This window comes from Protopterus annectens, chromosome 13.part0, assembly GCF_019279795.1.
Source record: "Protopterus annectens isolate FY-2018-M chromosome 13.part0, PAN1.0, whole genome shotgun sequence".
Lineage (NCBI taxonomy): Eukaryota > Metazoa > Chordata > Ceratodontiformes > Protopteridae > Protopterus > Protopterus annectens.
The window spans coordinates 1,369,064,314-1,369,079,365 of NC_056747.1; the positions used below are offsets into that span (position 1 = coordinate 1,369,064,314).

At 47.0% G+C, this 15,052-nt stretch overlaps 1 protein-coding gene across 2 annotated transcripts in view; it reads right to left on the reverse strand.

Annotated features, from left to right (window-relative positions):
• The window catches only part of ATP5MC1 (ATP synthase membrane subunit c locus 1), a 215,750-nt gene that overhangs the window by 44,569 nt on the left and 156,129 nt on the right, over positions 1–15,052 (reverse strand). For both annotated transcript variants that reach the window (XM_044055397.1, XM_044055398.1), the window contains exon 4: positions 5,620–5,804. In XM_044055397.1, the coding sequence (XP_043911332.1) occupies positions 5,620–5,804 (185 nt within the window). The remainder of the gene's footprint in view (positions 1–5,619; positions 5,805–15,052) is intronic.

Genomic DNA, 15,052 nt, shown 5'->3' on the forward strand with positions numbered 1-15,052 from the left:
CCTTGTAGGTACTATTCTTGACTTCTTTGTTGAGTGTAGCCCAAAGAGGCAAGAAGGTTCCTTACAAAATCCAAATATTTTTAGAAGTTGTTCTGGAGAGTTTGCTTGAATGAGGCAATCAAAGGGTAAATTTGAATATTTCTCTGCCTGCAAAAAGCAATGACCAGAGCCAGGCATTTTGTAAAAACTCTGGGATCAGTAGATAAGCCAAAGGGCAGTGCAGAGAATTGGTAGTGTCACTTTCCAGCTCTGAAATTAAAGGTACTGCCTGCAGCTTTCCTGAATTGGTATATGCAGATAAGCTTCGAGATCCAAAGTCCGCCAAGAATCCTTGGCCAGCATTAGCAGCAACTGCTGAAGTGAGCATTTTGAATTTGGGAATCACCAGAAAAATGCCCAGTATGGACAAGTCCAGAATGGGGTGCTAGGTGCCCCTTTTTTGGGAACCAGAAGAGGTCTTTAGTAGAAATCTTGGCCTAAAGTACAGGAACTGGCTCTATTGCTCCCAGGATCAGCAAGGAAGAAATTTGCTCTTCTGCCCTTTGATTTGGGGGAATATCTGAGTATTCCTGGTGAACAAGGAAAGTGTGAAATGAAAGCTTGCAGCCCTGGTATACTATTTTGAGTACCCATTTGTCATCTGATGGACAAAACGTCTGCAAAATTGGCCAACCTCCCCCCCCCAAAGGGGACCCTGGGCCAGCAGGGGGAAGGTTGCTTAGAACTCCCAGATCTTGAAGAGGAAGCATGCCATTGTTTAGTCTTTTGAGCACAGGTCTGTCCTAGAAGACCTATAACCCCTAGACCTAGTGCATCCGTTTACCGGGATCAGGAAAAGTTAGAAGGGTAATGCCTACAAAAAAGGATGAACTTGCAGAAACATTGCGTAGATTTGGCTTTATCCTCCAATCTTTAAGACATCTTCTGCTTTGTTACTGAAAAGATTGTCCTTGTGCAAAGGTACATCCAGTAACTTAGATTTAACAGGCTCAGAAAGGGGCTGTTCCCTAAGCCAAGCACATCTTCTGATAACGGATCCAGTGGCAGCTGCCCTGCAAGAAACATCCAAATTGTCAAAACCACAGTGTAAAGAATGTTTAGTCACAAGAATGGCAGAATTCAATAAATCTTGCATACTCTCTGCCAGGGAAGGAACACTAGCAATTTTAGCCTCAATAGCCTCCAATGTATGCTGCTGAAGCTTAAGCATATGAGAAAGACATGAGACCTAATAAGCAAGGGTGGCAGAAGTATAAACCTTTTTTACCCCACCTGTCCAAGGCCCTAGATTCTCCGTCAGAGGGAACAGGATTTTTTTGCAACTGTAGCCTTAACACCTTTAGGGCCCTGAGAAATAGTCTCTGGATCAGCAGTAGGATTCCTAAAAAGAAACTGATGAGAATAAGGAACTCTAATACCAGTCGGGTTTCCTGGGAGCAGGAGGAACAGAATTAGGAGTCAAAGAATTCTCCAAGAAAACTACTTCCAACACTGGAGGGATAGCCAGAGGTTTATGCTGTGGTAAAGCCAAGAACTCCCTAATCCTTTTCTTAGACGGAGGATAGTCCTGACTCTCCCACTTGAAAGGCTCTGAGTGTTCAGAGCATCTCCAAAAGAAAAATCTTCTGGAGGAGAGGCAGAAGGGAGATTCTTCTGCATCAGAATCCTCAAAACCAGAATAAAGTAGAGTCTTCCTCATCAGCAGAATTGCTGGAAACATCAGAACCTGAGGGAGACAAAACTTCAGGGGACAATTCTCTAGCCCTCTTAGGAGGTAGAGAGCCCCAGGTGAGTCAAAAGATCACCAACCATCTGTGACTGAGGAATTTGAGGGGAAGCTAGCACCTGCTTTTGAGTAAATTTGCAGCTGAAAGGTCTGCTAGAAAGCCGGGGGGACTAGGTCTAGCCACAGCAGTAGTCTGAACAGAAGTAGTCAGTCTGGGTCTAGTCTCAGGCCAAAGGAAAGAGGCCTCAGAAGCCGGGCCTGCTTAGCAGCTCCGGACCCAAAGGTAGCGACTGGTGGAGGGTCAGAAGACCAAGTGGAAGCCTGTGGCATGGAGGACTACTAAAGAGTCTCAGCAAAGGCCTGTGGCTGAACATCCATGGACTGCATGGGCAGTGAAAGTGCTTCAGAGAACCACTGGGCAGATGACCAAATGAAATGTCGGCCAACCTGACCCTAGGCCTGTCCGTCTTTATCCTTGTGCTTTAGGAACGTTGGAAGTTGGGAGACCAGAAGACACCATACTGATGAACCTAGGCCAAACTAAATGTTTATATAACATTTCTATGGCGTATAGTACACGGATTAAAGCAGAGATCAGTTAGGACGTAGTGCTCAAGGCCTAAGCAAGGGATACAGTAAGAATGAAGATCAGTGTGGAATCATTTCACAGTTAAGACAAACATTCACTAAAGCAAGAAAAGAGGGTCCCCAACAGGGTACTCAACTGAGGATGTCTTCAACTGAATTAGTCTGAATACAAAAGGTAACCGGCCGACTGGCACTCGTGACGATTGCTTCTGCCCCCGCAACAAGAAAGACAGAGGAAATGGTGTCTGCTGCCTTCCTTTATACCTTGACATCTGATTTACAGCCGAAGGCAGCCAATGTCATACACCAAGGTTTTGGTATTCTGGCTGACTGGGCTACTGGGAGCTGGATAACCCATTTTGTAAGGACTACAACAGTGAAACACTATTAACATCTGGGGTTAACATCCTGACACCCAAACCCTCCAGAATAAAAAGCTTCCTAGCAAACTCATGGCATACCAAAGATGGATTCAAACCCAGTGTTTTTTTTTTAAACTACTAGTGGTAAACAACCCCTCCCCTCATACTATAGACACCACCTCTACAAAACAAAAAATGAAGTGGGTACTTTGATAGTTCCTTCTGAGCACCATGTGAGACCAGTGCCAAGAACTCCTAGCCCAGTTAGTTGACAGATGAAGGTTGAGGTACACAGCATTGATTAGGCCAAGTCAGCTAAGTCATCAACTTTAGGACGTTTGACATGTTCAGTGAGGTACAGTTAGAGCCCAGACATTTCAGCCAAAAGGACTGCAGGCCTAAAGTCCTTGAGCAACTAAGAGGCTGAAAACTATTCAGTGTGCTATAGACTTCGGGGACATTAGTCTTGCAGACTAAGCCATTAGAGACCCAATTGTTTGGACCTCCTGCTCCTCCACAAGTCTAACTTCAGCACTAGAACCAAGGGCCCAAGTCTTCACAAGCAGATATGTGGAGGGACAGATTTATAGCCCAGCACCTCCCAAAACTTTAGGTATTTCCCCATTTTAAGCAGTTCAAATAGCCTCCTTTAAACAGAACTAGATAACTGCATGGGTACCCACAAATTTACTCTGGGATTTACCAGTATTATGGCCCTTCTGGAGAAGGTGTGGCCTGAAGGAGGGTACTGGCAAGGAATGAACAGTCTGTTAATTTCACATTTGTAGATGCTCCAGTGACACTAACAGGCATTAAAAGCAGGACCCAGACAGGTACCACCTGCAAGGGTAGGGTTACAGATATGAATTGTAAAGCTCTAAAACTTGTAAAAAAATAACCGCAAAAATGCTGAAAAAATGACCACAGGTGGCAAGAAATCCAAGGAACAAGATATCCACTGTATATTAGTTAACGGACAGGCTGGGTAACAATGGATACATGATTTTACTAGTAGGTAGTTATTTTAAATGAATTGCTCATCTTGCACGTCAAGTAACTATTTAGCACAATTTTTAAAGTTTTTTTTCAGGTCATTAGTGTACATATTCATTTTTGGTCAGTTTTATTCATGCTTGCTTATTTATTCATGCTTATTCATTTAGTGTTTGCACTTATATTGAAATGTTTAAACATTTGTAACTTTTGCTTTTAGAAGCAGATTGATGTTCAGCATGTGACCCTTTAAATAGCTGCATTTTGCATTAGTTCTATGAGCAAGACTTCATCAGACAAATGGAAGCAAGATGAAAGCACCTACACTACTTGTTATGAATTAAAACTTCTCTGGATTATATGTCTTGTTCCTTGGATTTGTCTTGCCACCTGTGGTCGTTTTTCAGCATGAGTTGTAAAGCTGTAAGATTGTGTTATATTTAAGCAAATAGTGAAACATGAGGTAAAGACTGATGAAGCTACAATTAAAAACTTCTGCTACAGAAGAGCCTAGATAAACTTGCACACTGTACCAGGCAAAATGCAAAATGCAAAAAAAAAACACACAAATAAAGCTCACCCCAGCCCATAATCACTAGGATACACTTGTCATGCGACCTTGGATGAGCAGAAGCTTGCAAAATACTGTTATAACTACGTAAAGATAATATACAAGAATGTAGGCCCTATGAATCACTGATGCAATACTCAAACCAAAATTAGAAAATTAAGCACCAAACATTTGTGATAGTGATGTTACACATTTTAAACTTATGACTAAAATAAGTGATTCCATATGTGGAGGTGACTTAATACAACATACTGAACTGGAAGAGTTTGTGGATTTTTAAGGTACAAAGCTCATTTTACCAGGCTTAAATGAATATGTATCTTTCAAACCCCTTCTGAAACAATTACAAAAGAGGGTTTAGTTTTATGTATTTAACCTGTTCTACATTTGACTTGTATGCCTGAAGCTTAAGTGAAACTGTCAAGTTGCATAATAAATATTGAATTTTATTTTGTGCCAATGTGGTTCCAGTGAATTTTCCATTTATCATACCCCAAACTGCTAATAAATTTAGAATCCACTTCAAAACCAGAAGTGAATGGCACAGCACTCCACAAAAAGCAAATGAGGAAAAGAGGTTTTTAAATCTAGCGTACCCTTGGTCCAATCTGAGAGGCTCTCCAGCCAACACAGATCTAGAGACTATTTGCTCACAAGTACCCTATGCAAGGCAATGCAGTGGGCTGTTGTGCAACAAGTGTAGTTACTAGTAACAAGTAGATTGTCTTTGTAGGCTTGGCCCTCTGAGCTGCAGGGATAATTTTTGCACCAGGTACCATTTGTGTACGAACACTGGCAGAGGCCCTGGTGAGAAAAACAGGTAGTGTACATTTAACCCTCACCCATGGCAGCTGCACCTACTTCAGAAACAGCAAGTAATCTTGAACCCACTTCATAGCTAGAAGCAGTAAATTGCCTGAGGCAGAGTTTATGACAGGGCATTGCTTTAAGGGGTTCAATGCCTTGCCAGGCAGGCAACGTCACCACAATCCCTATAAAGGAAGTTTCTGTAAAATGTTCTGCATCAGGCAAGCTTTACTACATTCTATGGAACTGTGGACAGCATGGAAATAAGAGGAAGATCTCTGCAAACTTCCCTAACCAGCAGCAAAGGTATGCATGACGAAGGTACAGGATACTGCCCTGCTGGAGTGGTTTCAGTTTCGACCAATGGGCATTTGATGCTTGGATCCAGGACAAGTGAAACAGCTTAGAATATCTGGATGAAAAGGTAACAAAATGTGCTAGCTTTAAGTCAGTGGTACAGTCATAGTAAATTAGCCACTTCAAATGTAGGGGCACAACAAACAAGATAAACTGAACGACTGCATACAAACTGCTGTCAGTCTACAAAACTGCATCCTTAAAAAGGATCTTACCTAGCATAACCGATGATTAAACTGCCAAAAACTGTACCGATACCAGCACCAGAACCTGCTACTCCAACTGTGGCAGCACCAGCACCAATGAATTTTGCAGCAGTGTCAATGTCTTTGGATACTGCACTTGTGTGGAAACCCCTTGGCACAATCTGCATTGTGGAGCCATCGGCCTGGGAGACAAACTGTGGAGGATAAAGATGTTGAGAACACAACAGTAAGGATATTACTAAGATCAGAGCTTTATGATAATCAAGTTTTACTTCTACAGGAAGCAACTACTGAACTACAAGCACATACCTTACATCAGCACACCTGTTACTAAACTTTTCAACTCACATTTACTGTAAAACACTGATGAAGGCCTCAGATTCACTTCATGGCCCATTCCTAGACAGTAGTCAGTCAAAAGTTCCGTCACTGAAGCAGCATTGCATTTCAAATTCTGCCGCAGCTCTGCATTTCAAATTCTGCCCCTCATGAAGCAATGTCATGTCAAACACTGCCCTCTGTTGCCAGCTAGACTTTTTACCCCCCTCCCCCAATTTACTGGTGATGCAGGGAAGGGTGAAAGAAACCTTTCCGGGTACATTCCCACTAAACTTCCCTCACATATCCCATTGTTCCTTTGCCGGTCTTCGTAACTACGCCTCCCTCTGAATCCTGCACATGAGTTACAGTAAACACTGACACACAAGTGCACTAAATGTGAGGTGTACAAAAAAAGAAATGCACTCTTCAGTAGACAAACTGCACTCAGACCTCAGGAGTCACCTATCAAGCAAACAATAGATGACACTGGAGGCAGGCTGCCATGTCCCTGACCAGTCAAATCTGTTGAATCTTAACTTGCAACAGGCGTCCCTGTACCAAGGTGGACAGACCCAGGCAGACCCCTTTTAATAAGCATAAATCTCAAGCACCAATGTTCTGGTTACTCCCACACAGATGCAACAAAGTTTCAGTAAGGAGAAATCCGCTTCATGTGGAATTGGCCAAGACTACATTTTGTGTCCTACTTAAGCTTAACAGGATTCAGGAAGGCTTACTGCAATGGGGAAACCTTCACTAAGGCTTCTGCATCATGGTAAGCCTGATTCAGAGACTGGTCCCTTGCTATATTCCTTCCCATAACTGCTGAGAGGGCTTGCAGAAGCTACTGCACATTAATGTGGTAATCTAGGGTAGCAGCTGCAGGTCGTGCTCTCCCTAGGAATGATCACTGCTCTTCACTTGCCCTGCAGAGTTCACTGTTAATTCCATGAAGAGTCAATGATGTCTGCATTCACCTACAAAGTAGTGGTACAAGTACACTGGGGACATGTTTTTACTAAGCTCCAGACTTGAGCAGCTAGTGTCCCACTGAAAGAGTGATCGGAGACAGATTTTCATTTTGTACTGCACGTTTGAACCGTTTCCTCACCGTAGCACTTACTGAACTGCATTTTCTGCTTTGTGCACTTTGCTGTAGCACAGACTAAATTTAGACCTGCTGAATCTAGTGCTGTATGGAAAACTAGCACCAAAACCAGGCTCTTGTTGGAGAGGGTTCCCCTGCAGCCTTGTTGCAGGAGCATGCAGATGTAACATTTGCTTGAAGGTTTACTGGAATGGGGCTCAGTTTTAAGCTAAAATTCCATTTACTTACGTCTGATACACAAGCCATCAGTTTGGTTTCCACAAAGCACACCATTGCACACTACTCTTCTGGTGGTCATAGATGCAGACTTTTCCACCTACAAAGTTTTCCCTTGGTACTTGGCCATTGCTCCAGTGACTTCTCACCCATGTGCTTTAATGGCAGAAGATACTCTGCTATGCTTCTGGGATACCATCACAGATCTTGACCACTCTTTACCTAGTCCTTATCCTCCCCATTTTTGAGCACAAAGTAATTTGCCTAGCACTATAGACTCACAGCTTCTTCAGCCAGCCTGGTTGAAATGGGCATACTAAGGCAATGTAGAAGTTGCCTCATGTATACCAACAACCCACTCCTAGACCACACATTTAATATGCGAGAGAAGCATCTAGAATCCAGGCTCTCTTGCTCACCAGTCAGTACATCTGACACTTGTCCAACCTGGTGAGAGGTCAGTCAGTCATCTGTCAGGTGCCAGGATTCGCCACATCACACATGCACTCAAGTCCCTCAACAGGCACGGTTATGACTGTCCTAGTTCATGTTGGTGTGAATGACTAGATGTACCCAACTGGACTGAGGGACAGGCCTGTCCCTAGCCTTACGCAGCATACTACTACTGCTCAGGATGCCTCAATACATTTTGTAAAGTGTCATCCTAAGGGGATCCAGTATCTGACAGCCTGGGATATGGTAGACCGATCCCACTGCTTTGCCAGAGATGGTCTTAGACACCCCCTGGGTTTTCAGTTACAGGCCAAGGCTCTTGCCACTCCCATGCTGCCTTTGGTAATGTTACAACACATTCCTGAAGTAAAAACAACCTCAAGGTTATACTGCTCAATGCTAGCAGTCTAAACCTGAAACTGCACTCACCGGAAAGCAACCCCTACCTTGTAAGAAGCCGACATGTGCAGTCACAGACCTGGTTTAAGGCTGTGGAGAGCACCAGAGTCATACCAGGTTACATTTCCTTCCACACGTTCAAACCACAAAAACTGAAGGTGAAAACCAAAGGAAGTGATGTATCAACATTCATTAAAGGTTGGTTATACAGCATGATTCCCTTGAATTACTTCAGGTACAACTGACTGTTGGTAAAACCCCTATACAAGCCATTGCCAGCTACAGGATGCCATTCATGAATCAGAACATCCACTCAGCCTACTTAGACCTATTGGAGTCTATCCTGATACAACCAAATACCCCGTTTTGGGCTACTTTTAATTACCCTTCCATTGACTACGTTACAAGTCTAACTCACCTGACCTGAGGTTACTGGATTTAGTCAACTCCAATGCCGTGGATCAGTTGGCTGAACCCCCCACTAGGGGTTCAAATATCCTGGCTATGGTGTTCAACATGGGGGACTGTTGGACCTCCCCAGTCTACTGTCCTCTCTGGCAAGGTCTGACCACATGGGGGACTGTTGTGCCACCCCAGTATACTGCCCTCTGGTAAGGTCTGACCAGTCTTGTTAGAAGTTAACTAGCAGATCCGCCTCCTTAGCAGCAACAAAAACGCACTTCTCCAAGGCCAATTACAACCTATGTGAAACCATAAATAGCTTCAAAATTTTTCCTCACAGATGGAACTGACACCTATGTTGGGTTATACACCAATGCTTTTTACAAATCTGTAAAATTGTTTTGACTCTGCTGCACTTAACAGGAACAAAGTTAAAGGAAGATCAAATCTGCATGGTAGAGATCTGCTATTAACAGGCTATACAATAAAAACTGCTGTCCAAGACTAAGGAAAGGTCTCAAAACTGGACACACTCCCTCCTCAAACAAGCAAATATACTCTTTGCGAAGCCCTCAAAAAGCAAACTATGAATCCAAATTAGCTCCCCAAACTAACCATAAGATAACCTCAAAAGGAAAGTCCCAAATTTGCATTGAACTCTTAAAGGTACTATATACAGAGCCTGTGGATATACTTCACTCCCCTGTCCCCACCACACATACCCCTACGCATTCCTATCACTTATCCACCACTAACCATCTCCAAGGAAGAGGGCTTAAACACCCTTTCCAAAGCCAAAAACACAGCCTCTGCAGGACAAGATAACATGCCAGGCTGTGTTCTACATAGGTAGAAATAAGTTAGGTACTCACCATAACGTTCCATCCGAGTAGGTATCTTCATTTGTCTGCAACCTTTGGGATATGGATCAGATCTCGGATCAGAGCCGGCAACTTCTACCACAGCATAGAGCTCCTAGCTCCTCCCTTTACCCATAATCCCCTGCCAACCCTGACTGACCTCAGATAAAGTTTGCCCGATATAACCATTGTTACTGTGCCCCAGAAGGGGCTTATCCAAGACTGATCCTAGAATCCTATAGGTCAGGGGGAAAGAGGGTGGATGGTTGCAGACAAATGAAGATACCTACTCAGATAGAATGCTTTGGTGAATGAATACATAACTTAATCTGAAGTAGGAACTTCATTTGTCAACAACCTTTGGGACAGAGTCCCCAGCTACCTGAATCCTGGGTGGCCTTTATGGAATATTCTGGAGCACTGCAGAGCCAAAGGACGCCCTACCTCTGGAGGCATCCAGTTTGTAATGGCTGATAAAGGTATGAGATTAGGCCCAAGTGGCTGCGGAACAAATATCATCTAAGGGAACCCTAGATTTAAAAGCCACCGAAGTAGCGACGGCCCTAGTAGAATGAGCTCGGACTCAGAGGCGCAGGCCTTCCCGAACTCTGACACGCCAAGATACAACTAGCTATCCACAGAGACAGGGTAACTTTAGAAATTGACTTGCCTAAACTTGTTTTGGTAAAGGAGACAAACTGGTCAGATTGCCTATGACCAGCAGTTCGATGAATATAAAAAGCGTAATTATCTGTGCACATCCAAGGAATCCAGTTTGCACTCTCCCTTGTTCTGGTAATTGGGAAAGAACATGGGAAGATTAATAGATTGATTAATATTAGCTTCTGAAGATACCTTAAGCAAAAAGGATGGATTGATCCTGAGGTAAACTCTATCCTGATGGAAGGCTAAGTACGGCGGTTTAACAGAGCCTGAAGCTCAGAGACCCTTTTAGCTGAAGTAATGGCCACCAAGAAGGCAGTCTTCCAAGAGAGGTATTTAAGATCAACCGTAGCTGCCGGCTCGAAAGGGGGGCTTGTCAAGGCCTGAAGAACCAAAGATAAAGCCCATGGGGGTACTACCTCCCTGACCGGGGGTCTGAGAAGGAAGGTACCCTTGAGGAAAGCTTTACAAAGCTTGGAAGTAGAGGGCCTGATTCATGCCCTACATGATAATGCGAAATCGCTGCTAGTTGTACCTTGACTGTAGAGCAGCTAGGCCCTTGATGAAAAAGGGTAGTTAGAAAATCCAAAACCGACGCAAGAGGCGCTGTGAAAGGCTCTAAGTGATGGTGCTCCACCCAAATGGAGAAACGTTTCCACTTACTTCGATAAACCCTTCTGGTGGAAGGTTTGTGTTGCTACTAGGATGGCTTTGACTGGTGAGGAGATTCTGGGAGTCCTTATCAGGAGTGGAACTGGAGCAACCAAGCAGTCAGCTTGAGGTTGACCAGGTTGGGGGTCGGAAGACCCAGAGGGTGAGTAATGAGATCCGGAAGGGGATCCAGAATCCAGGGTGGATGAATCAGATGAGACCAGGTACGGGAACCACGTTTGACGAGGCCGGAATGGGGCAATGAGGATCATTTTGCTCCCCAGCCGACTGGCTTTCTGTAAGAGTTTTATCATGGGCAATGGAGGGCAAGTGTAAAGGAGACCGGGAGGCCAAGCATGTACTAGAGAGTCTCGCGGGGACTCCCCCTGAGGGGGGATTAGAGCGAAGTAACTGTTGCATTTGGCATTTGAAGGAGAGGCAAAAAGATCGCAACAGGGTTGCCCCCATTGGGCAAATATTTGTTTCGCTACTAGAGGATTAAGACCATTCGTACAGGGTCAGAATTGAATGACTGAGCCTGTCTGCTAGGATGTTGGACAGTCCCGGAATGTGCATTGCAATGAGAAAGCGGTTGGTGGATATCGCCCATTCCCACACTCTCATGGCCTCGTGACAGAGGATAAGACCTGGTTCCCCCTGTTTGTTGATGTACCAGACAACTGACATTGTCCGTGCAATCGTCCCAATCGGAAGAAGGCTGTGAAGTGCCTGCAATGTCAAAAGCACCACCCTCATCTCTAGGACATTGATATGCAAGGAGGTCTGTTCCACGTGCCTTGGACCGTTCTGCCTGAATAGTGCCCCCCCCACCCCAGGTGAGAGGCGTCCGTGGTCACTGTGGCAACGGGGGAAGGCATTGAGAATGGTCATCCCGTGTGGAGACTCTGGGACTGTAGCCACCACATGAGCGACCCTCTGCAAGCCCTGCTTAGGGGAATAGGATGGGACAGGGGGTTGCGAGAGAGGGACCATTGTACCTGGAGGGTCCACTGCAGGACCCTCATTTAGACGGGCTAGGGGCAGCAGAGGAATTGCTGTCGCCATGGACCCTAGAGCCCTCAGGATAAATTCCGCCTGTGGAGCAGGAAGTGGGAGAATGGCCTGAACATGCAACCTCAGTTTCTGAAGCCGATCGGGAGTCAGGAAGGCAAGCATTAGTCTGGAATCCAATCTCGCCCCTATGAAATCTATTACCTGTGTAGGAGCCAGAGAGGATTTGGCCAGGTTGACAGTCAACCCTAGGCGTGGAGCAAGATTGAGGAAATAATCCCTGCCTGAACAGAGCAGATGCCTTGTTGGGGCGATGAGCCAGTCATCCAGGTACGGAAAGACCCGAATTCCCTGAAGCCTCAGGTGGGCTGCTATAACTGCCAAGACTTTGGTGAACACCCTGGGGGCTGAGGTGAGACCGAAGGGGAGGGCCCTGAACTGAAAGTGACTGGCTCCCATCCAGAAGCGAAGGAACCTCCTGGAATGTCTGTCCACCAGAATGTGGTAGTACGCATCCTTGAGGTCTATTGAGCACATCCAGTCGTTCTCCCGTAATAGGGGGAGAATAGATTGTAGCGTGACCATTCGGAACTTTTCTTTGGGTACTGCCAGGTTCAGGAGTGAGAGGTAGAGGATGGACCTAAAGTCCCCTGTCTTTTGGCACCAGAAAGAACCTGGAGTAAAACCCTGATCTGGGGGGACGGGTTGGATGGCTCTTTTGTAAAAGCTGCTGAATTTCTGTAGCAGCCGCCTCCCTCTGGGTGGTACGTCAGGGAGGCTTCTGGTTTTGAGCGTTACAATAAAGGGAATTTGGTAGCCTCTGGATATGATGTGAAGCACCCAGCGATCTGTTATAGACTCCCACATTGCTAGGTGCTTCGAAAGATGCCCCCGACTGCCTCCAGAGTGGAGCATCCAGGCAACCCCTCAGGGGTTCTGCGTGGACCTCTCAGAGAAGGGTTCTCTAGACCCAAAATTTTTGGGACCCCCCTCTGCCTCTTGGGTGGTGTCCTCCCTGTCCTCTGCCATGAGAGGACTGGTTGTCTGGAGCAGACTGGGACTGATGCGATTTACGGAACCACATCTTCTGACCCTTTTGGTTCTTGGAAAAGGACCTCTGGGGAGACTGCAGATGTCTTCCCGTCTTTCTTGCTCTGGACTAGTGTCGAACAGTTTTGCCAAACAGTGCAGAACCAAAGGGGGCATTCGCTAATGACGCCTTAAAGGGTTCCGAGAAGTCAATGTCGGAGCCAGGCTTGGCGCCTCATTACCAGGCTGCCTGCAAGCTCTAGCGGCTCCTTCAGTGGCATGAGACAAGAGCCACAGAGGTGTTGGAAACTGAACGTAGAGTGGACATTCGGGAGGAGTACAGCTGCTTGTCCCCTTCAGACATGGACTCTGGGGGGATGCAGCATATTCTTTTATTAGATCTTGCTGCATCCGGATGACGTGTGCCATAGTTCAGTGCCCTCATGGAGAAGGTTGCTGAACTAAAGACCCGCTTCCCAAGGCGGTCCATCGCTCGAGACTCCTTACTCGGCGGGTGGACCGCGGAGCTCTGAGCCAACTTAGTGGCCGCCACCAACATGGCATCCATGGGGGGACCTCTGCTCCAGTGGGTTCTTTCAGCAGGGGGACTCAGGATTCTATCCAGGCGCATGGGGACCGTCTCTACAGTGTCCGGCTCCTTCCAAGCCCTGGTGGAAATAAGGTCCACCAGGGGGTCGGTGGCAGGGGACGCCCAAGAGGTAGATGGCCCTGTTTCGAACACCTCTAGGAATACGGACTCATCGGAGGAAGCCTTGGGGGCAGACCACCCTCCCCTAATCCTGAGCATTTCCATGTCTCCAAAGGAGACATCCTCGGGGGGTGACCTTTGGGAGCCTTCCCCTTCATCTAAGTCCATATATTCTGTAAGGGACTTGGGGGGAGTCCACGTGTCTCCTCTTACACTTAGCTTTGTGAGGGACTTCCTCAGGGGGGGCTGTCAGAGGAAGACTCACCAGCAATGTCACATTCCAAAGAACACCCAGAGGCGCTGAAGCAGGCTGCCCCGAAGGCCGGGTGATGGGAGCCTGGACCAGCTGAGAGGGAGTGCAGGGGGAGCCGAAGCCAGGACCGGAAGCCAGGATGCACTCAACAGTGCCCTCTCCACCACCACGAAAGCAGAGGGGGAACCACTCTCGATAGGATCAGAGAGTAGACTCCCACTCGGATCTGAAGCGGGGACCGGATCCGGGGCAGAGACCCTCTGATCTGAAGGACCAGTGTGCTCCGACCGGGACAGAGCCGAAGTCACGCAATCCCTCGGATCTGAAGCTCAACCCACGGCTCAGAGAGGTCAGATCAGACAAGCTCGAGGGACCAGGCGGAGCCGAAGTAACCAGTACTAGCGGCTCAGACCCACCCCTGGATCCAACGCGGCTCAGCTCCAAACCCGGAAAGCGGGTCGGAGAAGGAGTGATTTGAGCAAAAAATGGGGTCGAGCTCCCCCCGGAGAGGGGGAGGCAAGAGCACTCCCATCTACAGCTGGGCCTTGATGAACCTCCCCATCCGGTCCATGTCTGCATCCGACATGCTAAAGGTGGACCTCGACAAGACCACCGAGGCAGACCTAGAGTGTCGCCTCTACCTAGACTGGGACCGGGTCCCCTCCTCCCTGGGTCCCGGTGAGAAACAAGGGGACTGGAGCCGAGGAGGTGATCCAGAAGCTCTGGAATGAGAAGCCTGTTTGGCGGGCGGGGCTGAGGAGTCCTCGGCCCGCCGCTTATGGTACTTCCGTTTGGCTTTCCCAGCCTCCCTCTCCTCCGGAGCCGAAGTGGGAGGTTGAGTCCTGACCGGAGGGAGGGAGACAGGGGTGGCTACCACCGGGGGCTGGGTAGCAGCCACATGTACCGTAGGCCGGAGCCGAATCCGGGGGCAAAAGGCCCGCCAGAATCAGCTTAGACCTCCGGTCCTTAAGTGCCCTGGGGTTGAACGCTGCGCAAATCATGCATCCCGAGGAGAGGTGTTCAACCCCAAGGCACCTAACACTGGGTGTGGCCATCCGCCGGTGAAAGCTTATGGCCACACTGTGCATTTTGAAAAGATGGCTTTAGGGGCCTCCAACATAGTATACAGAAAACACTTTGTGTCACCACACACACTACATACCAGCAAGGAAAAATAAACACAAAATAAGTTAAATAAGTCAAACATAGGATACCTAAACACTCGTACACACAAGAAAAGGGAAGAAAAAATGTAAAGTTTCTCACAAAAGTTATCCAACTATCAGGAGCTCGAAATCCAGCTTGAAGCACAGCAAACTAGATCTGAGGTCAGTCAGGGTTGGCAGGGGATTATGGGTAAAGGGAGG